The sequence below is a fragment of the Branchiostoma lanceolatum genome, chromosome 16 (genome assembly GCF_035083965.1).
Source record: "Branchiostoma lanceolatum isolate klBraLanc5 chromosome 16, klBraLanc5.hap2, whole genome shotgun sequence".
Classification (NCBI taxonomy): Eukaryota; Metazoa; Chordata; class Leptocardii; order Amphioxiformes; family Branchiostomatidae; genus Branchiostoma; species Branchiostoma lanceolatum.
The window spans coordinates 14,842,624-14,868,441 of record NC_089737.1 but is presented as its reverse complement, the minus strand read 5'-3'; the positions used below and the strand labels follow the sequence as shown (position 1 = coordinate 14,868,441).

General features: G+C 40.8%; 4 protein-coding genes and 1 long non-coding RNA gene across 5 annotated transcripts; 3 read left to right on the top strand and 2 right to left on the bottom strand.

The window, feature by feature from the left end:
• Nucleotides 1-353: 353 nt before the first annotated feature.
• Nucleotides 354-11,871, bottom strand: LOC136421514 (calcyphosin-2-like). Its single transcript, XM_066408841.1, has 16 exons — nucleotides 11,783-11,871; nucleotides 11,470-11,540; nucleotides 11,203-11,263; nucleotides 10,905-10,958; nucleotides 10,329-10,516; nucleotides 9,324-9,498; nucleotides 8,223-8,422; nucleotides 7,335-7,409; nucleotides 7,060-7,152; nucleotides 6,570-6,663; nucleotides 5,845-5,963; nucleotides 3,772-3,857; nucleotides 3,186-3,340; nucleotides 2,566-2,685; nucleotides 1,984-2,080; nucleotides 354-1,327 (listed from the first exon to the last, which is right to left on the bottom strand). Exons 1-16 carry the CDS (start codon nucleotides 11,852-11,854, stop codon nucleotides 1,155-1,157), a joined length of 1,833 nt encoding a protein of 610 aa, XP_066264938.1. The 5' UTR covers nucleotides 11,855-11,871; the 3' UTR covers nucleotides 354-1,154.
• Nucleotides 11,872-12,475: 604 nt separating this feature from the next.
• On the top strand, nucleotides 12,476-13,892 carry LOC136421513 (uncharacterized). Its single transcript, XM_066408840.1, has 2 exons — nucleotides 12,476-13,174; nucleotides 13,480-13,892. Exons 1-2 carry the CDS (start codon nucleotides 12,580-12,582, stop codon nucleotides 13,890-13,892), a joined length of 1,008 nt encoding a protein of 335 aa, XP_066264937.1. The 5' UTR covers nucleotides 12,476-12,579.
• Nucleotides 13,893-14,075: 183 nt separating this feature from the next.
• LOC136421512 (tripartite motif-containing protein 2-like) lies at nucleotides 14,076-17,984 on the top strand. Its single transcript, XM_066408839.1, has 3 exons — nucleotides 14,076-14,212; nucleotides 14,885-15,016; nucleotides 15,703-17,984. The coding sequence occupies exons 1-3, from the start codon at nucleotides 14,203-14,205 to the stop codon at nucleotides 17,982-17,984; spliced, it is 2,424 nt and encodes an 807-aa protein (XP_066264936.1). The 5' UTR covers nucleotides 14,076-14,202.
• Nucleotides 17,985-19,328: 1,344 nt separating this feature from the next.
• On the bottom strand, nucleotides 19,329-21,882 carry LOC136422275 (uncharacterized). The gene is made up of 3 exons (XR_010753590.1): nucleotides 21,796-21,882; nucleotides 19,752-19,872; nucleotides 19,329-19,381 (listed from the first exon to the last, which is right to left on the bottom strand). It is a non-coding gene; the product is annotated as an uncharacterized lncRNA (long non-coding RNA).
• Nucleotides 21,883-22,132: 250 nt separating this feature from the next.
• Nucleotides 22,133-25,745, top strand: LOC136421437 (small nuclear ribonucleoprotein E). The gene is made up of 5 exons (XM_066408737.1): nucleotides 22,133-22,283; nucleotides 23,051-23,077; nucleotides 23,420-23,482; nucleotides 23,845-23,923; nucleotides 24,409-25,745. The coding sequence occupies exons 1-5, from the start codon at nucleotides 22,236-22,238 to the stop codon at nucleotides 24,465-24,467; spliced, it is 276 nt and encodes a 91-aa protein (XP_066264834.1). The 5' UTR covers nucleotides 22,133-22,235; the 3' UTR covers nucleotides 24,468-25,745.
• The last annotated feature ends 73 nt before the right edge of the window (nucleotides 25,746-25,818 follow it).

The window sequence follows — 25,818 nt, the reverse complement described above, 5'->3', positions numbered from 1 at the left end:
GTATGTTTTTGTATTGGATTTCCGAAATAGAGAATTAAGGTTCACTTTCATGTCCCCGTGGTGCAAGGGGTAACACAACCCCACTGCTTTGCCATCTGGATCGAATTCCGTGGATCCTTGGGCCCGCGTTCGATCCTAGGGGTCGACTCGACATGTTGTAAGGGGTTGCATTCGTCATTTCGGATGGTGACGTAAAGCCACCAAATTCCATTGTGCAAAATTCAATGCACGATTCAGTCTTTTTCTAATGGAAACACCAACAGTATTTAGTTGTATTCCAAGTGTATTACCATTGCACGCCTTCAAATATACAAACCTTCTGATCCCAGATTTTACATTACATGTATTACCAATCATATTTACACCAAAGGAAGAATACAACAAACTTTAAATTCTTACTTACTTACAAACTATTAATGCCACCGAATTTAAAAATAACACTTGATATTTATAATAATTCATCAAATGATGAAACACCACCCATATAACATATAACATTGAATACACCTAAAATCTTCTTGGATATTACGAATTGAAATGGCTAATAGCGATTATACTTTACAACGTCAGAAAAAATTTTCTAGTTTCCATATATAACTTTTGCTTGAATTTTGTGTCTTTTGTTCAAGTCTTAACTATGTTTCTTAATTTGCAACCATATTCCTATCCTCATAATACCTACTTGTTGCCTCCGAATGTTTCCTTGAGGTTTTTGATTCTGATTTTCAACAGTTAAATCAAAAGCACTCATTTACTATCCGGTTTATTATCCATTTTCCCGTCTTGTAATTACTCTCCAAGCAGAGGTTGGACACTGGCTGGTTTTTGACGTGTTTTTAGGCGCTTTTGTCAGGCTTTCTATCTTGTTCCGTTTTCTTTATGTCACCAGCTAGTGTGATAGAGCTTTATTTTGAACTGGGAACAGGCTTAAATTCCCCAGCTATTTTTCATCATGCATGCTTCAAATGTGGGTGCACCCACCACAGCTACAGGTTCGTTCCAAAGTTAGGACATTGCTGAAGTTTCAGACAAAATCATCATACAAGATTCCCTAAGTGTTTTGTGGAATACTGCAGAATGTAGTATACACATAGTCAACTTCCTATTTTTCAGCAAGTTGGTGAAGATTTGGTTCACCCTTAGGAGGTCAAGGGTTAAATTCCCCAGCTATTTTTCAGGATGTTGGCAAAGTCGTCGTCCCGAGACACGTCGATGCTCATGCCCTCGTAGTACTCTTCAAACTCGACATACTGGACGTTTCTGTGGTCCTGGCAGTGGGAGAAACTGTCCAGGAAACTGTTCAGCATTTCCTCTTCACTGGCCTCACCTGTAGTATAAATATAACTGTGATAATGATATATATATATTAATAAATATCAGTGATGATGATAACCCTAAATGATACTGCACGTTTGCAGGTTACTGGCAGTGGGAAAAACTGTCCAGGAAACTGTTCAACATCTCCTCTTCACTAGCCTGTAGTATAAATATAGCAGTGATAAACATCAGTGATGATATCGCTGATAAATATCAGGGATAATGTTAACCATTCACAGATACTGCACATTTCTGGCAGTGGGAGAAACTGTCCAGGAAACTGTTCAGCATCTCCTCTTCACTGGCATCACCTGTAGTATAAATATAACAGTGATAAACATCAGTGATGATATCGCCGATAAATATCAGTGATAATATTAACCATTCACAGATACTGCACATTTCTGGCAGTGGGCAAAACTGTCCAGGAAACTGTTCAACATTTCCTCTTCGCTGGCCTTACCTGTAATATAACAGTAATGATAATAAAAAAATTCAGCGATAATGATAACTCTAACTGACACCAAGCAGTTGGGAGAAACTGTCCAGGAAACTGTTCTGCTTTGCTGGCCTCACCTGTAAATATAACAGTAATGATGATAAATATCAGCGATAATGATAACCCCAACTGATACTGTCAAGGAAACCGAGGTTAAAGTTTCTCACCTGACAAGACTTTAGGATGTTTGCGTGCGTTGTAGAACTTTCTCATGTCGCTCAGTTTGATGCTTCCGGTTCTGTTTGGGTCTAACTTGTCGTAGGCCTGGGGAAAGATAGGGGGAAGAGTGTTTATTTTATCACAATGCATCTTATAATAATAATGATTATAATGGTTTATTGGTCAGAAATTACCCGTGCAATGGCAGCCAGTGCTGAATTGCTGCAGGGTTTACAATTACATAATACACATTCAAGAGATACATATTTGCTCCACACTTGCACTTTGTGGAACTGTCGCAAGGGTCCGGGGCCACACTGTGGTGCAATCACTGCAGCAGGGGGCTAGTCCACTGGCAGTGGAGTGTGTTTAACTTCCATACTGTTTCAGAAGTATGTATCATTTTTAAAGAGTCTTTGATATGATTCAATGCGCATCATGTCCAGACGTGTCCTACCCGGGCACAAACTCAGGCCTAATTTGAACCATAATTTGAAGGATGTGGTAAGTGACAGAAGCACAGACCACTGCACCACAGAGACACTCCCTCTATGAAATTAAAAATCAATGAAATAATTAAAGCAACGAACCTTTCTAACGAGAGCTTTCCTGTACTCGCTCATCTCTCCGATGAAGGTTCTCATGAACTCTCCGTAATCCAACACCCCGTCCTCGTTCTGGTCCAGGATTCGCCACACACTCTCAAATTGCTGCCGACAAAATTTAAGAAAGTTTGGAATTGAAGGAAAGTTTACTTTGACTTTAATTGGATTGTGACAATACAATGTGGAGCACCAGAAAACCATTGCTGGTATTGTGCACCATATATTACAAAACATATTTGAAAGAACACTGTCTAACGAAATTTGTTTTTCTGAATGCTACAAACTTTAAGTATGCTTCAAATAAGTATTAGAAAATTAATTTTTAACTAATATCAAACTCGAAAATTGAAATCCAAAGTTCAAGAGTATCCCTGGGACAAGGAGGAAAAGCTGGTGCAAAAAGTGATTGCATGGGATTTAGACTGTATTTAAACAGCCCTTTTGTTGTAAAATGTAAAATGTAAGAAAGATAATCTTTCACTTCCATTTTGGATAAAGTTAACATCACATTCCACAAATTCTGTCTTCTGCCAGGGTTCAGAGAAGAAGTAGAAAAAAAAAAACACTTTTAAGCAACAAATAAAAAAATAAACAAACAAACAGACCTGAGGAGAGACGTCCATCTTGTTGCCCTTGAGAGCGTCCTTGAGCTCAGCCTTGCTCAGAGCCCCGTCTCCTGATTTGTCGATCTTACGGAAGTGGTGCCCGAGACTCGTCACCGACCGCACCCCCCGCTTTCTTAACCGCTCCTGGAGGGCTCCTGGCAAGCAACGTAACAAAGATGCATGCAAAACTACAGACTGAAGAAACCTTCTTATTAGACTGAGGTAGGTATCAAATAAACAAGACAGTGTGACATTTTCAAGCAAATATGTTTTCCTTTATATGACAGGAGGCAGATAGACACTCTGCAAATGATCTACTACTAATCAAGTCTCATGTTCTATCTGCGTAACGTAATGTCACAGAATTCAAGTGGAAATTTTTGTTTATCTAAATTAAACCTGGTCCATCTTATAACAATTCACAATACATACATGTAGAAGATAAGAAGAAGTTGTATTCATGACATGCCGACATCTACCAGTCAGCATTCAAGTGAAAATTCTTGTGTATCTATACATGTAAGTAAATCAAATCTCACTACATTACAAAGTTTATAAGAGAAGAAGTTATATATGCCATGCCGACCTTGAACTTCCCTGAAGACCTTGAGGTCCTGGATCTCCTGGTTGGTGAAGGCGTGGTCGGCCTGGGCGGAGAGGTGCATGTCCTCCCTGGGGAAGGTTAAGAAATGTCAAACTTCAATTTTATATAACAAAGGAACCACCCTGCAGTAGGTTAAGAAAGGTCAAACGTCATATTTACATGACAAACATCATATTTACAGTCCTGTAAGAAGGAGGAAAGAACTAAAGTTGCATGTCTTCCTTGGGGAAGGTTTACTTGAGAAATGTCAAACTTCAATCTTCATTGCTCCAGTTAGAGTTGCGTCAGGCGTACCACAGGGAACTGTTCTGGGACTGTTACTCTTCCTCCTGTACATAAATGACTTACCAGACCAGCTTGATTCAAATGTTAGGTTATTTGCCGATGACTGCCTGTTATATATAGAGTTGTCCACACAGAGTGATTCACAGCTTTTGCAAGAAGATTTGAACACACTCGAAGAATGGCAAAGCAGATGGCTAATGCAGTTTAATCCGGAAAAATGTTACATCATGCATATAACAAACAAACGAAACCCAATTGTAACCACCTACCAGTTCTGTGGACAGGCTCTAGCAACAGCAAAGAGCCACCCGTACCTAGGCGTTACATTAACAACGGGGCTAAAGTGGAACACCCATATCAACAAAGTAACAACTAAGGCTAAACAGACATTGGGAGTGATCAAACGTAATTTGTGGGCATGCCCAGCAAAGGTAAAATCACTTGCATACACGTCTCTAGTAAGACCAAACCTTGAATATGCTGCAACAGTTTGGGATCCATACACAAAGAAGGATATAGATAAACTCGAGAGGGTGCAGAACCAAGCTGCCAGATTCTGCACGAACAACTATGAAAGGGGCGCCAGTGTAACAAAAATGAAAGCAGACCTGCAATGGATGTCACTTGAGGACAGGAGAACAATGTCCAGACTTTGCATGATGTACAAGATGACTAATAAACTTGTGGACGTACCGACTGATAAGTATCTAATGCCAGCTCAGAAGAGGACCAGAAATAGTCATGCTTTTAAGTACCAGAGTTATCAGCCAAGGATTGACGTGTTCAAAAATTCGTATTTCCCGAGAACCATAGTAGAATGGAACTCGTTGTCATCAAGTACTGTAGGAGCTTCATCACTAAGTAGCTTTAAAGAACGGTTGCAGTCAGATATGCAAAGACTAGGTGTAACAGACCGTTCGGTGTAATATGACCAGCTGCTGCCGTGCCGCGTGCCTGCGAAGCTGGTGTGTTACGCCTGATGGCGGTTATACCGGCTATATAGATACAGATACAGATACATATCATAAAGGAACCACCTGTAAGAAGGAGGAAAGAACAGCAGGTGCATGTCTTCCTTGGGGAAGGTTTACTTGAGAAATGTCAAACTTCAATCTTTAAATCATAAAGGAACCACCTGTAAGAAGGAGGAAAGAACAATAGGTGCATGTCCTCCCTGGAACAAGTAGAGATTACAAACACGCATGAAATGTTTATCCAGACCTATACAAAGCCCCACAAAACCACACATGGATGGGAAGAGGAGAAATCTAGGGCAAGAAGAAGATGAGATGGAAGATAAAGGAAATGCAGAATAAGTAAGATAGGGAAGCAAAGAATAAATCAAAAGGCAAAAAATGACAGAAGGAATGGAGAGGTGCATGTCTTCCCTGGAACATGTGGAATTAAACACTGTCATTAAATGTTTATCCAGACCCACAAAGCCCCACAAAAACACAAATGGGTAGGAAGAGGGGAAATTTAGAGCAAGAAGAAGATTTTGATAGAAAAAAACTTGATTTGAAGAAAATACAGAATAAGTTGAAGGAAAAAGAAGAATAAATAAAGGAAAGGGATAAAGACTGTAAAACAATAAAAGAAAGTGTAAGACTAAGACAAAAAGAATTTCAAAGTAAATTCTAAAGTTAAGCAGAAAATTCAAGAGAGTGACAGAGGATTCATCTAGTACATAATAGTAGACACAAACATTTACAGTCAGTCATGAAATTACATGTTCAAAAAGCTGTCAGCTCAAGTAAACCTTTGACCTACATGAGGATGTCTTTGGCGTTGTGGTCAAGGTCAGTGACCCTGAGGACCACGGAGGGTTTCTGCCTGATGGAGTCAGGTAAGGACGGCTGGACCTTGGTGTCAAAACTCAGGTTCTGGCCCTGGGGACAAGATTCAACAAAGGGGATGGTAAAACATCTGTCTTCCAGAAATTATCTATTAATCTACAGAGGCATGGAAGGAACTATTGAAGGTGCTAAGGTAAGTACAAATGTAAGGATGGCTGAGCCTTGGTGTGAAAACTCAGGTTCTGACCCTACGGACAAGATTAAAGAATTAGGGCACAGTAAAACATCTGACTTTTTTTTTTTCTTCCAGAAATTATCTATTTCTACCTAGGTATGGGAGGAACTAATTAATTAAAAGTGCTATTGAAGTAAGAAAAGAGAAACATGCCAGGACTCGAAAGTCATTTTGGGGAATAGGTGAACCCCCTGGACAGAGCCGCTTGGAACCATGCAAGGTGTGAAGACTGCTGCCCACCCCTGTGTCAGGGACCCCAGCAGCAGTATAATCAAATAATGGATACTACTGACTACTACTACTACTATAGGTGCTTTGGTGCACCTAACCTAAAAAAATTGAGGTGCACAGGAAGAATTTTGGGTGCACAACATAAGTAGGCAAAACATTATTACCAACCCTACGGACCAGTATCTAACACAAACTTGAAATATCCTAAAATTTGACGACAGTTTCAGACTCACGATTGCCAGGTCTTTGATGGTGATTTTCCTTCCCTTCCGGCGACTGATGTGATGATAGTAAATCCCCCTCTGGATAATGGGCAGTGCCTGGGCTCTGAAAGATACATTATTGATAGAAAATTGATTGAGAAACATGAATAAGAAACATCATGATCATACATACAACCTATAGGCAAGCCTATTCTTTCAATATGTGAAACTTCATAATGATAGGTGAATTATATGTCCTTAAAATTATCATGGGTTACACATAGCAGGCTTTAGAAAATCATTTAATGAAAATATTATGTCATACACATGTACATGTTGGCAGCAAATGTCAAATATTCTTTAATAAACATACATTAGCATATAGTCTGTGAGAGCTTTAAGTTTAAGGCTCCGCGATCCTCACATGATCCAAATGAAATTTGAAATGAGAATAACCAAGGCTTATTTTAACCTCCTTGGAATAACATAGTAGTTGATACACAAGTCATTTACTACATACCTCTTGCCAAACTGTTTGAACTCGTAGACAGTGAGGGAATGGTCGACTGCAAAGTAAAAGCCGTGAAGCTCACGTAGGGCATCTCTGCCATTCCTGGGGGAAAATACTCCTGTTAGGCTATACAAAATAAATCTATACATTCTTCTTCTATACATGTATACATTGTAAGAAGAAGATTATGTGCACAAAATCTCTACCTATATGTAGGCAGCATACATACAATGGAGCTATTCACAGAGGTGAAATGGAATTTAGACTGTAAAGTCTGCACTAACCTTGTGAGGAACCTGGCTCCAAATCTCAGTCTCCTGGACAGCAATTCCTCTGTTTCAGATGTTGTTGTCTTAACCCTACATAGAAAAGATTGTAGGTATTTACATTTTGTATATGGTTTCTTCGAGGGGCTCCCATGAAAAACACTTTTCAAAACCAAATTAAACTTGATTGTCTTAATATGAAACATTTTGTAAAGGAACAAAAAAATAGACAGCACTATTCATTTAGCCTCTATCAGGCTCCGCGAATCGCTGGGAAAATAGTCGAAATCTGCCAAATAGAGTGAATAGTATGACAAGGGTAACCCGCTATACAGGGAAGCTCAATAGGCGAACCACGAGCCACGCCTATTGAGCTTCCCTGTATAGCGGAGTTAGCCTCTACCAGGCTTCGTCCTATCGCTGGGAAAATAGTAGATATACAGCGTAGTCCGCTATACAGTGAAGCGCCATTATCGATGGACATCGATAATGGCGCTTCACTGTATAGTGGACTACCCTGTATAGCAGACTACCTCAGCCGATTTCTACTATTTTCCCAGCGTAGGACGGAGCCTGGTAGAGGCTACCCTTGGCATACTATTCACTCTATTTGTCTACTATTTTCTCAGCGATCCGCGGAGCCTGGTAGACACCACTATTCATTGACCAATGAACTTTATTGTAACAGTTACTATAACAGACTAAATTTTGGTGTTTAAATGAACAGAAATCAAACCATTGTGAACCCCTTAACAAGGACTTAAACCTGTACTTTTGGCGTGCATGAATTAGGAGTGGTCTGGTGTATATTGCTAGATATTCCATTCTGAGCCATCAAGGATTTGTAAAACAGTGCTTTTTTCAAAGTACATGACATTGTAATAAATGATTGTATACATGACTCACTTAGTATTGTGCAGGTCCCTTCTGTGCTGCCGGTTGCTTGTGTAGTTTCCTGGCCCAAAGCCGAAGGGCGAGGGAGGGGGGTGGTCGGGGGTGGCTTCTCTCCTATCCTGCTCAGGATCGCTGATCACTGCTCTGGACAACATGTCCACCATAACCTGTTCAACGATCATTTGCTTTCTTCTGTCTTCTCGTAAGTCTTCCTGCAAGGAACAAATGAAGAAAGGAATGAGTTAGAGAAAGAGGAGAGTAATATGGAGTTGCTGATGACGGCCGTGGACAACATGTCCACCATCACCTGTTCTACAATCATCTGTTTCCTTCTGTCTTCTCGCAAGTCTTCCTGAAAAGAGAGAATGAAGGAAGGAGTGAGTCAGTGAGGAAGGGGAGTAGTCTTGAGTCACTGATGACAGCCCTGGACAACATGTCTACCATAACCTGTTCTACGATCATCTGTTTCCTTCTGTCTTCTCGCAAGTCTTCCTATAAGGAAGAAATGTAGGAAAGAAAAGAATGAGTGAGAGAGAAGGGACAACATGTACACCATAACTTGCTCTACAATCATCATTCTGTTTTCTTCTGTCTTCTCGTAAGCCTTCCTGTGGAAAGGAGAGAAGGAGAGAGAGAGAGAGAGAGAGAGAGGGAGAGAGACAGAGACAGAGAGAGACAGAGACAGAGAGAGACAGAGACAGAGAGAAAGAGAGACAAAGAGAAATAGCAAGGGGAGTAGTCTCGGTTATTGATCACTGCCAAGTCTCCCAGTGTGTGAGTGAAAGAATGCAGGAATGATTGAAATGAGGCAAAAAAGAAACTTTACGATTGAGTAAGTTAAAAGTAATGTAATCTGTATCTTTGTTAATTTTGTGTGACCATTACTCCCTCATGACCTCAATGAAAAGCGGCCAGTAGGCCAATTCAAGCTTCTCAATATATGAATAAATAAAATGTTAGGTCAATGACAAAGGAACGAACGGATGAATGACTCACAGCGTCCATTTTATTCTGTCAGTGACAATGAATCAATGAATAAGTGCATTGAATGACTCACGGCATCCATTTTCCTCTGCTGGTGTCTGTGGCTGTACGGCTGTCGTGTGAAGGTCAGCTGCATGGCCTCCACCTGGTCAAGGGTCGCCTCGCTGGACTCCTGATCCACAAGGTCAAGTCTGGGGGAGGGGGGGAGAAAAAAGAACACTTTAAATGTCGTGTGAAGGTCAGCTGCATGGCCTCCACCTGGTCAAGGGTCGCCTCGCTGGACTCCTGATCCACAAGGTCAAGTCTGGGGGGGGGGGGGGAGAGAAAAGAACACTTTAAAGGTCGAGTGAAGGTCAGCTGCATGGCCTCCACCTGGTCAAGGGTCGCCTCGCTGGACTCCTGATCCGCAAGGTCAAGTCTGGGGGGGGGGGGAGGGGAGAGAAAAGAACACTTTAAAGGTCGAGTGAAGGTCAGCTGCATGGCCTCCACCTGGTCAAGGGTCGCCTCGCTGGACTCCTGATCCGCAAGGTCAAGTCTGGGGGGGGGGGGAGGGGAGAGAAAAGAACACTTTAAAGGTCGAGTGAAGGTCAGCTGCATGGCCTCCCCCTGGTCAAGGGTCGCCTCGCTGGACTCCTGATCCACAAGGTCAAGTCTGGGGGGGGGGGGAGGGGAGAGAAAAGAACACTTTAAAGGTCGAGTGAAGGTCAGCTGCATGGCCTCCACCTGGTCAAGGGTCGCCTCGCTGGACTCCTGATCCGCAAGGTCAAGTCTGGGAGGGTGGGGGAGAAAAAAAAGAACACTTTTTCTGACCCTTGGCTCTTCCCTCATGACTTAACGGCCTGTAGGCTGATTTGCATTTTTCATGGACAAAGTCTCAAACAAAAATAGTTATATCAAGCTGAGCTCATAAATACCTTCATGATACTATAGCACTTGGTACTCTTTCAAACTAGACTCTTGTTTGCATTTCAGCATTTCCGTTTCTTTCCAATGATGCTGTATATTCTATGAAATCTTTTTTCTTTCTTCCATTGAAGCAACTACAAAATTAAACAAAAACTCATCAGCATAAAAATCAAAATTGAAATGAAGCCTTTTATAGTCTGAGAGTGTGTCTTTTAGACTGTAACTCACTTAATGTCTACGTTTGCAGGTGCCTTAGGAGAGTGTTTGGGTTCTGGCTGGGCATCCCCCCCGCCGTGGAGTGGTACGTTCCCCTGCACCTGTTGCTGCCTCTCCTGCTGGTACTGTCGGTACTGGGCCTTATACTTCTCACCGGGGGAGGGCAGGTTATCTGGCACTGGGGGGTCGTCCCACGCCGTCTGTGGGGAAAAGAAGGAAAGAAAAAAGCATATAATTTTTAAAACAATATTAGCAAGGAGAGAGGTAAAAACATGATGGGCCAGGTTGTTGTGTGTCCAACACTGTCTGTGGGGAAAGATTGTTCTAACTGACTAGTTAAAATTTACTTTTTCCTTGAACCTACTTTGTAAAAAACTTGAGCGGTCATCAATCGTCAAGGGAGTTCCACATGGAGGATTATTTGATCAGGCTATGCCTATGATATGATCATGCACTTTATCTTTCTGCAAAGTTTAAGTAGAATGAAATCGTCTTATTCATAAGAACAAGCAACACAAAGAATATGTTTCTTTTCAAAGGGAAATATAACATAAAAGTACTTTCTAAGTACTTTTCTTATATCCAGACCTTTTGCTTGGGTTCCTCCTTCACCCGCCCTGATGCAGGTTTCCCATAGGCTCCCTGGAAGGGGAAAGGAATTAATGAATGAATGACAAACAACAACAAATAAAACCTGTTCACTTTTATATTGAGGTAAGTCATTAACAACAAATCGAAGAGCTTTTAGGAAAGGGAACATAGCATCAAAAGAAAAAGTAGGTTTTGACATAAAAGTATGTTGCCTGAAAAAACAAAATTGCATACTATTATTAAATCAGGATATTATGATGACTGACTTATTGAACTATGATGGGATGGTTCTTACCATCTTTGCTCTGCCAGTTGGATAGTGAAGAGCAAATGGGGAGTTGATAGGGGTTCCCCAGCTGAATTTAAATGAAAACATAACATTTCATGATAGCTTCATAATGTTATTACATGTACTTGCTATATCTTCATGTTAAAGACACTAACAAAACCTATGGACTGATTAAGAATTTTTCATACACCGGAGATCTTTAATTTTCCTGTGATAAATTCTACAAACTTAAGAGAACAATGCAAGACATCTTCTCGTTTTAAGACAACCGACCTGACAGTGGAGGCAGTCCCAGGGCTGTGTAGGGTGGGGTACTGGGCATACGGGTCTGGGGGGCGGGACAGCTGTAAAACAAAGTGATTAATCAATTGATTGATTGATTGACTAATTGGCTGATTGAAAATAAATGGATTGAAATGAATGGAAAAAAAACATTGACGGATTCAGGGATAGTGATCAAAGATGTTGGTCTATATGCATGCTTCAAGATATACCAGTTACTATCATCATTAACATTGGTGAAACATCACTTTTTTGCAAACAGACTATTGAACTTTCATCATTCCATGTCGTTCTAATTCCTTACCTTGTTGTCATTGTCCACCAGCTTACCCAAGTCCAGAGCTGGAACTCTGCAAATACAAAACAGAAATGGCATGAAATACTAGGATATTCTACCCTTAGTTCAATTAGGCTTAATTCCTTGTCTGTAAATTTAATGTAACCAGTGACAATATGTCACATTCTCTGTCAATCACCAAGAAACTATCCAAAAATGTACACACGAGGAAAAGTGTCATTGATGGAAAAAATCAAATGAATTGTTATCTCCAAGTTGGTTTGATGTGATTTTCTACACTCTAGCACCAGATTTCGGGTCCGAAACAAACAAATGTTAGTTTGCATACTCTATTATAGTCTATATATCATTGTAAACTTAATTTACTTGTAATGATAACTCCGATATTGGTGATTATCATGACTTTAAAGTATATTCAACTACATGTACTTAGTATGTAATTCAGGTACAAAATCCACCTGTATGTACTTTCTAATTGTGTGCATACAATGTAAATGATGTTTACAACTTTGCCAGAGCCCAAGACTGGACTTTGCCCCAGGCCTGTACGTTGTACCTGTACCTGTGAGCTCATGCATGTGGCATTGCCATGTGACTGGTCAAAGTTCTGCAAATATGCTTCAGTCATCAAATAAACTGTGTGCTTAATCTGTCTCTGAACCAATCATGCGGGATGTGTATCTCAGATCAGGCCAAGATTGTGCGGGGAACAAAGCAGGTACTTTCCACACCGCCATTTTGAATGAATCCTCGCCTACTTTATAATATTATGTAAAGTACCACAATTTGAAGAGCTGGACTGTATGCAAAACCACAAAAACTGTTGTAACAACAGCGGCAAAGAGCAAGGAAAGATGGATACTGAATTCGACGAAGATGACACCAAAGAAAATGATGCAATTATTGCAGCAGAGAACTGCAACAGACACCGTACCAACAAAGAGGAAACAAATCCAGAAGAGGGCCTTCCTAATGAAAACGGGAAGAATGCTGAAACAAGGACAACACTTCAAGCAATGTCATCCACTGCAAGCACCACAGAGACATCTGTAAGAGGGCCATTGGACAACTCAGAGACAAAAAGCACAAAAAACCCAGAGGTCGCCATGTTGGGAGAGCAGACAAATGCAGCGAGTGTCATACATGAGGACATTAAGGTGAAGAATGCATTTGCTGTACAAGTGGGTAACAACAATGTCGTAAGATCTGGCCCAAGCCATGAGAGGGAAGATCCAGCCATGGTTGGTGCCACGGTAAGCCTGCCACATGTACAGTCGGTGAACTTTAGTCCTGGCCAAGTTCTTGTGTACCGAAACGTACAGATAGAGAACTGCAAGTATGTGCAAGTTGGGGACAACAACAGCGTGGTGATAGAGAAAGTGACACCACAGGAAGATGGTCAGTACTATTTTTAACTTCATTAATCATAATGTCACTTATATTATGAGCAAGTATATTCCTAACAACATTAGTAGGTGTTGCTTTGTTGGAAAAGAAAATATAATTTGTAATTTGTGTATTTGTGTACACATTGTGGGTGGGTGTTTGACAGGGAGGTAACATTAATATGAAAACTTTGGCTTTGACATATGACAAAATAAAATAAATTGATGCTCCTGCATCAAAGCTAAAATCCCTTCAATCATTTTTGATGTATCCTAATAGTATATAAGACTGAAAGAAACTCTTTTGCTGTTTTCCAGCATTTGTGAAAGCCTGCTGCGAACTTGACATCAATCCCAAGACAGCAGATGACATCAGAGAGAAACTAAGTAACAGGGACGTTCTGGAGCAGTTTGCTAAGAAAATGGAAACATATCAAGTGACATGCAAGATAAGAGCTGCTACAAGAGGGTGCATCTTGTTGGAGTTGGAGGTTCCTACAGAAGAGGACCGGCTGCAGCTCCTCTGCATGGCCAGAGACGGGACGTTCCAGCAGGTTCTCCTGGAGACGTTCCTGCCGGAGTTTGCGGCCGAGGGGAGGGCGGTGAGCATGAACCTGGCCATCGGCGTGAGGAACCCGTCACAGGACATGGTGGAGGAACTACAGGGGGCCACGGCGTCAAGTGGTGGGTGGAGATCTCTTACAAACAATGCTCCCAGGTCTATGAAATAATCATTATTTCCAGCTGCTAAATTTTAAAAGTCACACAACATTTTTTCATTCCTCGTAATAGATGCTGTGTGACGTGTAGCTATATATAAAATATACATTCAAGAAATGTGTTCTACAATACAAATGAAAATACCATCATCATGATGGCAATATTTGAGTTGCCTTTTTTGTTTTCATTATAGACCAGGAGGACGTTGTTGTGGTGGACATTCCAGCACCTACACACGACAGCCCTCCAGTTACCTCAGACCAAGACCAACCAGACTCAGCTGAAGGCCAGACTTCAAAGCAGTCTGATGACCCAGAAGACATGGCAGAAGGTTCTTAGGATTATTTTTGTTGTGTTTATTGTTATGTTTGAATGTGATTAACACTGAAGTGTAGTTTTATTGCTATATGTTAATCTAAGGTAGAAGCTGCAATCTAGCTAATCAATATAGCTCTGCTGTATATGGTTTTAGACCTACCTTCACAGGGCTCAAAATTTGTGTTTAAAAATAGGTGCACTGGTGCACCCAACCAAAAAAATTAGGTGCACAGAAAGAATTTTGGGTACACCACATAAAATAAAGCTGAATGTCATAAAAACATATCTAAGTTTAATCCTTCTAATCTGTAATTCTATAACTAACTTCAAAATTTCAAACAAGTAATGCATCAAAGTACAACAAAGGTTATATTCCTTTTTCAGATGCTTCAGTTTCAAGAATGTTTTGTGTACCAGTGTTAGCTCTACCCTATAGGCTACAAAAATATCTAGGTGCACCAGTGCACCCACAGTCAAAAATTAGATGCGCAGCTCCAATTTTGGGTGCACACAGGTGCACATGCACCCAGTATTTTGAGCCCTGCTTCATGTAACATGATTTTATTCACAAACTCCTTTTATAGTAACAGACAAAAAGCATGCATGTTATAATATACATGTACAAAACATGTATCTTTAAGTACATTTGTAATAACAAACATCCTTACTATTTATTGCTTATTAGGCCATAAGAACTTTTCAGGTGAAGAACTTCCAGATGTGGCTCCAACCAAAGCTGCCTTTGACACAGACGTGACCCAAAAACTCCCGTCAGAGGATGATGACAGAGAGGGCGAGATAACTGTCTCTGTTGAAGGTACTTTTAATTTTTGAGAAAAAAGACCTACCAAATCTTACATGTAGATTAAAATTGCACAAGATCAGTTAGATTAGATTTACTTTAGAATAGAGTTACAGTGCCAGTACTGGAAGTCAGTAACTAATTTTCCTTCAAATTATGCAGAAACAAATAAATGATGATGATGATATGCCAGGGCTCGAAATTAATTTTTGGAAATAGGTGCACTGGTGCACCCAACCAAAAAAATTAGGTGCACAGAAAGAATTTTGGGTGCACCACATAGAATAAAGTTGAATGTCAGCAAAACATAATTACAATGTTTAACGCTCTTAAGAACTTAAAATTAACCTGAAAATTTCAAACAAGTGATACATCAAATAAAGTACAACAAAAGGTTATGTTACTTTTTCTGGTAGAATATTCTGTATACTTAGTGTACAATAGTACCCTTATCCTATAGCCTACAAAAATATCTAGGTGCACTGGTGCACCCACAGTCAAAAATTAGGTGCACAGCTCCAATTTTGGCTGCACACAGGTGCACATGCACCCACTATTTTGAGCCCTGTATGCAGAATTGAAACAGTTGCTACATGTATCATCATCTACATGATTGTATGCCTTACAGAAAAAGACATGCCCTACAATCATGTCATCAAAAGGTTCTAAAATTATGTAATTTAATGTTTTTTCCCTTCAAGGCTATGCAGAGGCAGTGCCACTTGGTACAGGGGCGGCTGCTGCAGCAAACTTCCCACAAGGAGAGTTTGACGACAAGTTTCTCACATGTGACATTTGCCAGAACATCTTTGACGACCCCCGAATCCTGCCATGTCACCACACCTTTTGCGCCAGGTGTCTGGGAAAATGGTGCAAAGGAAAGAGTGAGTTTACCTGCCCTACCTGTCGGCAAGAGGTGACACTAAAGGAAGCAGGTATCAGCAGCCTTCCTTCAAACTTCCACATTAACAAACTGATAGATTTCAGGACCCAACAAAGCAGAGAGGAAGTTTACCCCCAGTGTCAGATGTGTGAGTCAGGGGCAAAGGTAGCTGGCTCATGTAGGAACTGTCATTTCTTCCTCTGCAAGAACTGTATAACTGCACACGGTAAAACTCCAGCACTGAAGGATCACAATATCACTCAAATAGATATCCCTACAGAGAACTGTCCTCAGCACACTGACCAGCCCCTGACTTTCTACTGCCTACCCTGCACCAAGCTGGTGTGCCAAGAGTGCACCACTACCGAGCACCCGAAAGGACCAAACCACGACCCACAGGAGGTGAGTAAGGTCACAGAAGTGTTCAAGGAAGAACTGCAGACACTTGTGGGGGAAACACAGAACAAACTAAAGGAAACAGACTACATCCTCAGAAAAGAACTGATCAGCATCAGAACAAACTGTGAACTAGAGAAGCAGAAGATTCAGGAACATTTTGCACAGCTGAGAGCAAACCTGGACCAAGAAGAGCAGCAAATGACTTCCAGACTAAGGGAAATGGAAGGGGAACAACAAAAGTCCCTTCTGGAAAAAAGGAAAGATTTTGAAGAGACTTTATCACCTAATGAAGAGAGACTTCAGTTCTGTAAAGACATTCTAACTAGAGGTAGTGACGTAGAAATTCTCACACTAAAGGAGCAGCTAAAATACAACCTTAACCACTTAAAAACCCAAAAGATCTCATATGGAGGCTTAAGTCAAGAAATAACATTTGCAGATAACAGAGATATAAAAGCATTCCGGTGTAGTCCAGGGTTTCTTAAACACAGCAATACAAACATAAAAGTCACTGAGCTCCCTGTAGAAAGCCTGCCAACTACCATCATTTTTGATACTAGTAGTTTGCCATCCCAAGGAGGAAAACCTCCTCGTTACAGATCCAGAGAGGCAACACCACAAGTCACAGTCTTCCCAGAGAGTCTTTATAAGTATTGTCAACAAAAGATGAGGCTCCCAATTGATGTTTCAAAGGAGCGGTGTGCTATATTAGACACCACCAAAATCAGTGAGGAGCTTTTTGAAGCAGTCTGGAGGCCACAAACATCTGGGAAGCATGTGGTGGGGATAACGACATGGGACGAAAGGCGAGGAATTGGATGGGAGAGTTTTATACGTCCTTCCCCCCTCACACAAGTCACAGTAAATGTGGGCAGTAACAACCCTGTACTAAGGTTTGGGCGAAGGGGCAGACAGCAAGGGCTGTTTGAAAGGCCTAGGGATGTAGCAGTCAGGGGGGACAGGCTATATGTGGCTGATGCTGGAAACAGTCGCGTTCAGGTGTTTGATCTGAGTGGGAACTTTTGCTTCTCAATTCCAACAACTGCTAGCCTTGCATCACTTGCAGTTCAGACTGATGGCACCATACTGGTGAATTGTGATGAGGAAGTGATTCAGAAATTTTCCCCGTCAGGAGAACTGATGAACAAATTTTCTCTGGCCGAACATTGCATCAGCCCCTATGGCCTGGCAGTACAGAGGGATGGGAGGGTTGTTGTAGCTGAACCAGGGAAACACAGCATCTTCCTCTTTGAGGCAGATGGGACACTGGTGAAACAGGTGGGAGGGCTAGGGAAGGGGGATGGGCAGCTTAACCGACCATGTTTTGTGTGTGTGGATAAAGAGGACAACATAATTGTGGCAGATACAGGGAACAGTCGTGTTCAGGTGTTTGACAAGGACCTACATTTCCAGTATAAGTTTGGGGTTAAAGGTACACAGCCACAGGACATGTGTTACCCTATGGGGGTGTCAGTTGACAGCAGGGGGAACATAGTTCTGGTAAATCTTGGGGAAACAATTGATGAAACTGTACAAGGTGTAAACCTTCAGGTGTTCCGCCCAGATGGTACCTGGGTGTCCACCATCAGCAGTGATGGGGACAAACTGAAAAAAACCCACGGAATGGCTGTGACAGAGGATGGACATGTGTTTGTTACTGATATTAAGGACCACTGTATCAGGAAGTACAGATACATGTGAGGGACTAAAGATTGCTCTTTCATTCAAGTCTTAACCCTTCTCCCTGCCAAAATAACCCATTTGCACCAAAGGGAAGGTGTTGGTTACAGGTTAGGCAGCAGGGCACCTCGATACCACACTTTGTACAATGCTTGTTTTGAAGAGTTGTTTTGAAATTACTAATCAAAAGATACTGATAGTCCACATTTTTTTACTTGTGTGTCATCTGTAATAGTAGTCAAGAGCTGGCAAATAATAATAAACAATTGGATTGTAGAATGAGAACGACAGAAAACAGCATTATATTATAAAACCCAAAAAAGCCCAAGTCACAATATCATAATCATAGTAATGGTTATATCATTGTAATACGTTATCACTTGAAGTTTTATATTTGATCATCATTAGTTGCTCTATCAAAGACAACAGCAGTGCTTTGAGACACTGAGCCAAAATACTCAACTGCATTGTAGACTTAGAAATTAATATCAGAATACAAAAAAATTATGTACCAGTATGTTAATCAGTATTTCTTCACTTAATGAGATTTGAATACTGAGAGATGACAGTGAGATTCTGAATACAGCTGATTGAACAGTTATACATCATAAGAACAGTGGAAAAGTACAGATAGATTATATAACAGAAGGCTTAGCATAATGCATGTATGTATTCGAAGTCTGTTTCTGTTGGACTGAAGCAATACAGGCTTTGTAAATTCTGACTTGAGCTTGTTATGTTGAACAAATGAAGATCTACTGAATGATTATACAATGTAAAGCTGTACAGAGAATTGAGCTTTCAAATAGTTCCAGTCTTCAATCAGAGTCTGATTTTTTATTATGTATCTTTTCTTTATGCATTACTTAAATGTACCAGAATTTGTACCATGCATACTGATAGGTCCTAATAGTCTCTTTTAGACTGACTAACATATACTTACGTGTACATTGTTGATTCTAGATTGTATCTGTTTTTGTGATTTGATGGATCCAATGCTCTGTTCAACTTATGATTTAATAAATGGCTGCTTTTTGTGATGAATGCTACAAGACTTAGTTCTCTGTCATAAATCAATATATACACACTTCCACTGATCAGTAAATATTACAACATTTTGATATCGTGGGAACCCATTCACAGTGAAAGAAACCATGAAAGGCCAAGAAAAAACTAAACATCAGTAAGCTGAGTGAGTGAGTGAGTGAGTGAGTGAGTGAGTGAGTGAGTGAGTGAGTGAGTGAGTGAGTGAGTGAGTGAGTGAGTGAGTGAGTCTGATCAGTGTTACAACATATCTAGCCTAGAAACAAACATGATGTCATGCATAATGACTGGTTTGATTAACAATTTGAGAGTAAAACTCACTCTGCAGGTCTGCTGGCTGTGTCTTGTCTGGAGGGAGCCCTCACAGGATCCGGCTAGAAAATAGGTGAATAATCAAATGAGAACAGCATCTTATAGGTAGAATAAACAAACAATAAATGTTTGGTCTAACATTTCATACATCACTGGCTTTATAGAACGACCAGAATAGATCTAGGAAACTGTGAGGGCCATACTAAGGCCTTACAGGTGACTCGGTCATACTTACAAAGGAAACATATACAAGTCATGTAAGTTTAGGGTTCATAACAGTTTCGATATGAGTCTCCTCACACCTTTATCGATTCATTTCATCTCAAGACAGCTGGGTTGCCCCTTCAACTTATAAAAGTTTACTTCCAAGACGCATGCATATACAATGTACTTCATTTACACATGTACTGTACAGCATAACATGTTACCCACCTGCTGTCTGTCCTGTGCCCCTCTCCCAGCACCCCCGCCCCGGTTATGTCTGGGGGTGCCACGTCCGTGCAGGATAAAGTCCATCTCAACTACAGGGGGGAATCACCAGTGTTGACTTGCACTGTGTAAAATGGAGTTACATGTAAATCTAGACATTAGCAAGGCTTATAACTAAATGTATTTATATAAATAAGCAACATTTATTGGAATTATTGTTATTTTGTTGCTCCTGGTGGTGTCCTGTCTGTACAGAATAAAGATCACCTCACCAACAGGGAAGAACCACCTGTTAGCAGTTGTACCATAGAACATAATCAATGGAGTTAGGAGATGGTATCATGTACATTTGTACATCAACAAGGTTAACAAGCATGCATCTTCTCGGCAACTCTTGTGTCTCGGAGTGTCTTCTCCATGCAGAATTTGAATAAAGTCCATCAAAATAAGAGGGTATGATAGAATCACCTGTTAGCATAAGAAAACAAATCCCTGGTGTTAGGCATATGTAGAATCAAGAACACAGGCAAGAGTTTCCAGGTACATGTACAGGTACAGTTACAGCAGTCCATGCACTGGTGCAGAGTCCTGAACCTACTGACCGCCAATATTTTAGAAAATGGAAAAGTTTAGAGATCAGAGCTTTGGTAGCACAAATGCTTTGGAGAATTGGAAGAGAGGTGAACAGAAAGACTTACCAGTAACCTTTCAGGAACTTATATTCGGGGAATGTTTCTTAGACACTGCAAGAAGGTAAGAAGGCTGGAGTCAAGGCTGACAACAATGCTGCAGAGAGAGGCAAGCGTCTGTCTGAGATGGCACAAGAGAGAGAGTAGTAACTAGTACCTGTTCTACACAGCAATATATATGTACAAAATAATGAGACAACAGGGACAGGAAACTGCTAATTTGAAGAATCCAGTCACCTGGGTATCTGAAAGGTACAATATGGTTTCATGTGATGAGACAAAGAAAGCATCTCAAAAGGCAGGAAATAAAATCTTGCAAACAGTCTTCTCATTTGTGCAGCGCTGCCCAAAGGGAGCCATTACTGCATGAGTCTCCTAAATGAGTACTTGGGAGAGAAGCCCAATCTCAAAGAAAACTTTGTCAGGGGCAGCTTGGAGGAAGCAATTAAAAGTAATGATCAATCAATTAAAACTTGCACCACACAAAAAGCCATTCAAATTGTACAACAAAACAGACAGAGGAAGCATTCTCACAGTGGATAATCAGTCCCAAGTGACTGAAAAATCTGTCCTATTGTTGAAAAGCACGGGGTGAGTAGCATAGGCTTATGGCTCCCGGGAATGGAACCCAAGCCGCCAGCACACAAACCCAACACACTTACAACTAGGCTAAATACTTAAAAGTCCGGACCTTTTAGCCTAGTGGTAAGTGTGTTGAACTTGAACCTGTGGACCTGAATCCAGACATGAACCAGAGCATGAGTTTAGTCTTGGTAGTCGATGCTGTAGGGCTGTTGTGAATTAGGATTTTACCATGGTCAATACTGACCGATGGAGGCCATATAAAAAAAAGTCCTTCGAAGTCGAAGATAACTGTCAGTGTAATGAGCTAAGGTACGCAGCACTAAATGGAGTGTCTCTTTCCTTATCTTTTCCCAAAAAGTGCCATTTCAGTCTGGTATCAGCTGACGAAAGATCAAGGGATGAACGAGTTTCTAAGCAGCTAAGACTGAGACTTGTATCCATGGTAACGTTTCCATGCTACCATGGTAACGTTGACATGTCGTTAACACGCGTTGACATGAAGGCGAATCAAAAGTTGTAGAACAATGAGAAACATCTGCAGTAAACAGGAGAAGAGAAACCAAAGCGATTTCGTATTCAGTGAAAACAGCCGTTTCTGACGATCATTTTTACTCGACATCGACGAATGAAAAATTCATGGACCGCGCCCCCCTCCCCTCGATACAAACAAAACATCATTTTTTATCACAGAACCCACCAACCCAGTGGTTGTTGGAGAATCAGTTATTTCCATCGGTGAAAGCTACTGTCATTTATGCCTACTACGTACATACCGATTGATCTATTGCCTCTTTTCGACGAAAACCGTTCAGAGAGCCGCTCGGAAATCGATCAAAACAGCCGCCATATTGGAATGTTGAAAAGAGATTATTACATTCTTAATAAGGGGTGATCTTATTTTATTCACAAAGCATTAATTACATCGTTATCGAATAGATAAGAAATCCACAAATAGATACAATAGTACAGTTTTATTGTTTATGATTTTGTAGAAAATAGTACTTTTTACTCAAAATATTTGTGTGTCTAAATTATTGCAGAATTCCCCTGTAGTTATCATGTAATCGTCAAACTAATTACTTTTCCCCTGTGCGCATGCGCTAACGTCACCGGCGCGTTTTCCGCCATTTTCCTCCTGAGCCGAAGCGCGTCTTCTTTCTTTGTTTCCCTGTCTCTTTTTCCGCAGCATTCCGTCTGAACTACCGCAGCAGCCATGGCGTACAAGGGACAGAAGGTGCAGAAGGTTATGGTGCAGCCAATCGTATCCTTTTTGTGTGGTTCGCAGGGATATTTACATTGTTTTTGTTGTTCGGTGAATTTTGCACGTGTGCCCCCCTCCCCATGTCCACACCTTGACCACTATGTACAGTTTTATATTTTATAATAATAATATATAATAATATCAGGTGTATTTGCAGCCAGTGCCACAGGCAGGTACCCAATGTGTAGGGTAATGAGGCTGTTTAACGTGATCGAGGCACCTCCTCGAGCACGGGACCCCCGTTTTACGTCCCTCCCGGAAGACGATTTCGTGGAAAGCTTCGTGAGGCTACAGCAATCCGGACGTCCTTGGTTGGTCCCCCATCCAAGCACTGTCCGGACCGCGCGTTGCTTAACTTCCGAGATCGAGGGATCGGGTGTATCCAACGCGCCACGCGGCCGTAGCATTTATGTCTGAATCACATGTTGCGTTTAGTTTTCCACAGGATCAGATCAGTATCTGGTTACAGAGCTACTTCCTTCATTATTTCGGATGATACTGCATTCACTTATTTGTTTCTGGCCTGGCTCATGAAACATACCGAATATTCCACGAAATCGTCTTCCGGGAGGGACGTAAAACGGGGGTCCCGTGCTCGAGGAGGTGCCTCGAACACGTTAAACAGCCTCATTACCCTACACATTGGGTACCTGCCTGTGGCACTGGCTGCAAATACACCTGATATATTTAAATGTCCAGCAAGAGAAAATGATTAATAAAGAAAGTTTAGTATCCTTTATGCAATTTTCCTTAACCAGATTTTTCAGAACTTGATCTTCAGATACCTGCAAAACGTGAGTACACATTCCTCTAGTCTAAGAACAGCAATGTTGATATTTGTCAAGACTCAAGTGCCATGATTTTGTCTTTCAGTACTGGCCTGCATATCTTCTTCTTTTACAAACTATTATCTTCATATCATTTATATGGCTCAAACAACTATCATGGCAATGATCACAAAGATGATTTGTTTCAATATTATTTCAATAGAAGCTGAACAATCTGACCTGTGCATGCTTTTCAGTTCATACTAGTAACTGTATATAGCGGTTCAATTGCAACTTCAATGTATATTTAGAAGAGCATTTTTCTCCCAGAAGTCATTGAGAAGACTCTACTTTTCTATCTCCCTGCAGCGCTCACGTATCCAGATCTGGCTGTACGAACAGACCAACATGAGAATCGAGGGACACATCATCGTAAGTTGGGGAACCAGATAAACTCTGTTCAATACTGGCATTGACAATGCTTAAAATACCATTTAGCAAGCACCCCCCCCCCCCACACACACACACACTACTTGTAGAACAGTACTTACCATATCATTATCAATCAACATAGTATGAATTAATGAAAACTTAGGCTTTTCTGTGAACCTCAGCCATCATTTTCAGTGCAATTTTATGCCTCTTCATATTGTCTTTCCCTCGTGTTTTTGCCTCTCTCCCTCAATTTCAAGGTAATGTCTTTTCCTTGCTAGCAATAGGCTAGTTGGGCAGCCCTGGCTGTGTGTGCTGAACAGCCAAACCAATAAATAGATAAATTTTGTCTCTCCTCGCAGGGTTTTGATGAGTACATGAACCTGGTTCTGGACGATGCGGAGGAGATTCACCTCAAGACAAAGAACAGGAAGCCGCTGGGTAAGGAACTATCTCTTACATCCAAAAATGATTCCATCATTGGATATCGGAGTTTTCTTTTGGATAAGTCATTGCTGGTTGTGTAAAAGAAAACTCCAATATGCTAACTCTTATATTACTCACCTGTCTCCTTTTCTTTGTCTTCACCTTTCATCACCTCTCTCTTCACCCAACCCTTCTCTTCTCTCTATGTTGTATTTTTCTTTTTCATCTCTTTGAGTCTTACATTTCAACATCTCCTAACAAACTGTGCATTGAAGTAAAAAGCATGATAAGGAACACCATACTGTTCACACATGTAATTTTGTGTTGCCACTTGCATGAATTGTGTAACTTTCCTGTTTATTTTTATCATTACTGCTCTGAAAAAAGGTGATCAGTTGCTTCAGTCATTTTCATACTACATGTACCTCTTTTATCTAATTGGTAGAATAAGACCTTGTGTATTTTTGTTCTCTTTAAAGATATAAACATTTATTTTTCAGGTCGGATCCTTCTGAAAGGAGACAACATCACCTTGATACAGAGTGTAAACACACCTTGATACAGAGTGTTAACACTTAGTCTGAAGACTCCCCCTGAACATTGTCATAGACAAGTCTGTAGTACTGTACATCCTTTATACTCAGTATATATTGCAATCTTGTGTTATGTACTTACAATATCTTATTTGTAGTGTATGGACAACTTTTGTGGTAGCTTGGATGTATTGAAGATATCAAGAAAAACACTTTGGTGAAATTTCCTATTTCTGAAGATGAGATTCAGTTATATACTAGTACATGTATGTACTGTGTTCGTATTTCAATTATGTTTCCTTTGTAGGTAAACCTAACATTTTCTATGAAATATTCAGGGTAGTTACTTTTATGATATAATCTTTTTTTCCTGGGTAAATGGTGAGATAAAAAACCCAACATTCTACAAGGATTCATAAAATGAGTTACTTCTATTGCAAGAAGCAATATGAAACTGAGGTTTGCCTATAGCCTCAGAAAGATGGGTGAAAGACCACATTGATAGACTCATTGATTGTTTCATAAGGTGGGCTCAGCTAGCCTGAGTGTCATCCTTGTTGGTTCCAGTGCTCCCATACTCTCCCCTATTCTCCAAGCAGAGGTTCGGCTCTGGTTTGTTTTTGTCAAGCTCTCTATTTTGTCCTGTTTTCTTTATGTCCCCAAGCCAAGCGCATTGAAGCATCCGTTTAGTTTTGGCTTGTCGGCATAAAGAAAACAGGCCTGAATAGAAAGCCTGACAAAAATGCCTGAAACAGGCCAAAGCTGGACCTCTGCTTTGAGAGTAACTTCCCCCCTCACCAAGGGAGAAGTATAGGATCCCCAGAACTAAGTAGGGTGACACTCAGACTAGGGCTAAGCAGGAAGTACTGTATATGAAAAGTCCAACTAGCTTAGGTCAGTCTCATTAGAGTAAAAAAAAAACACAATACAATTGATGTATCAAGTAAGGTTTAAAGTTTTCTGTTGGTATTACATGAGATATGATTCATGTAGTAAAAGGTACCTTAACCCTACTTAGTTTCAAGTCAACAACAGTGTGGCTTCTTAAAGTATTTGCATACCGGTAGCAAGTAGGAGAGTCAGCACTTAGACAAGGTGCCATTCTTATGTCATTACTTGTTTTCATTGCACCATTCAAGGCCTGCGCATGTAGTCAATCTCCGTGCTCCTGATTTATTAGTGGTTTATTTTGGATAACAAACTGGTATCTTAAGTTCAACCTTCATTGCCGAACTGTCCCCTCCATGGTGGTATTCGAAGGGAAACTAGAGTTTTTGTACACAATAAAATGCCTCTTTGGTGAAGACTGGTTGTACCGTGGGTATTTCTTTGATCTCGGGGGGGGGGGGTGAATAAGCTAAATACACGTGCATGTAC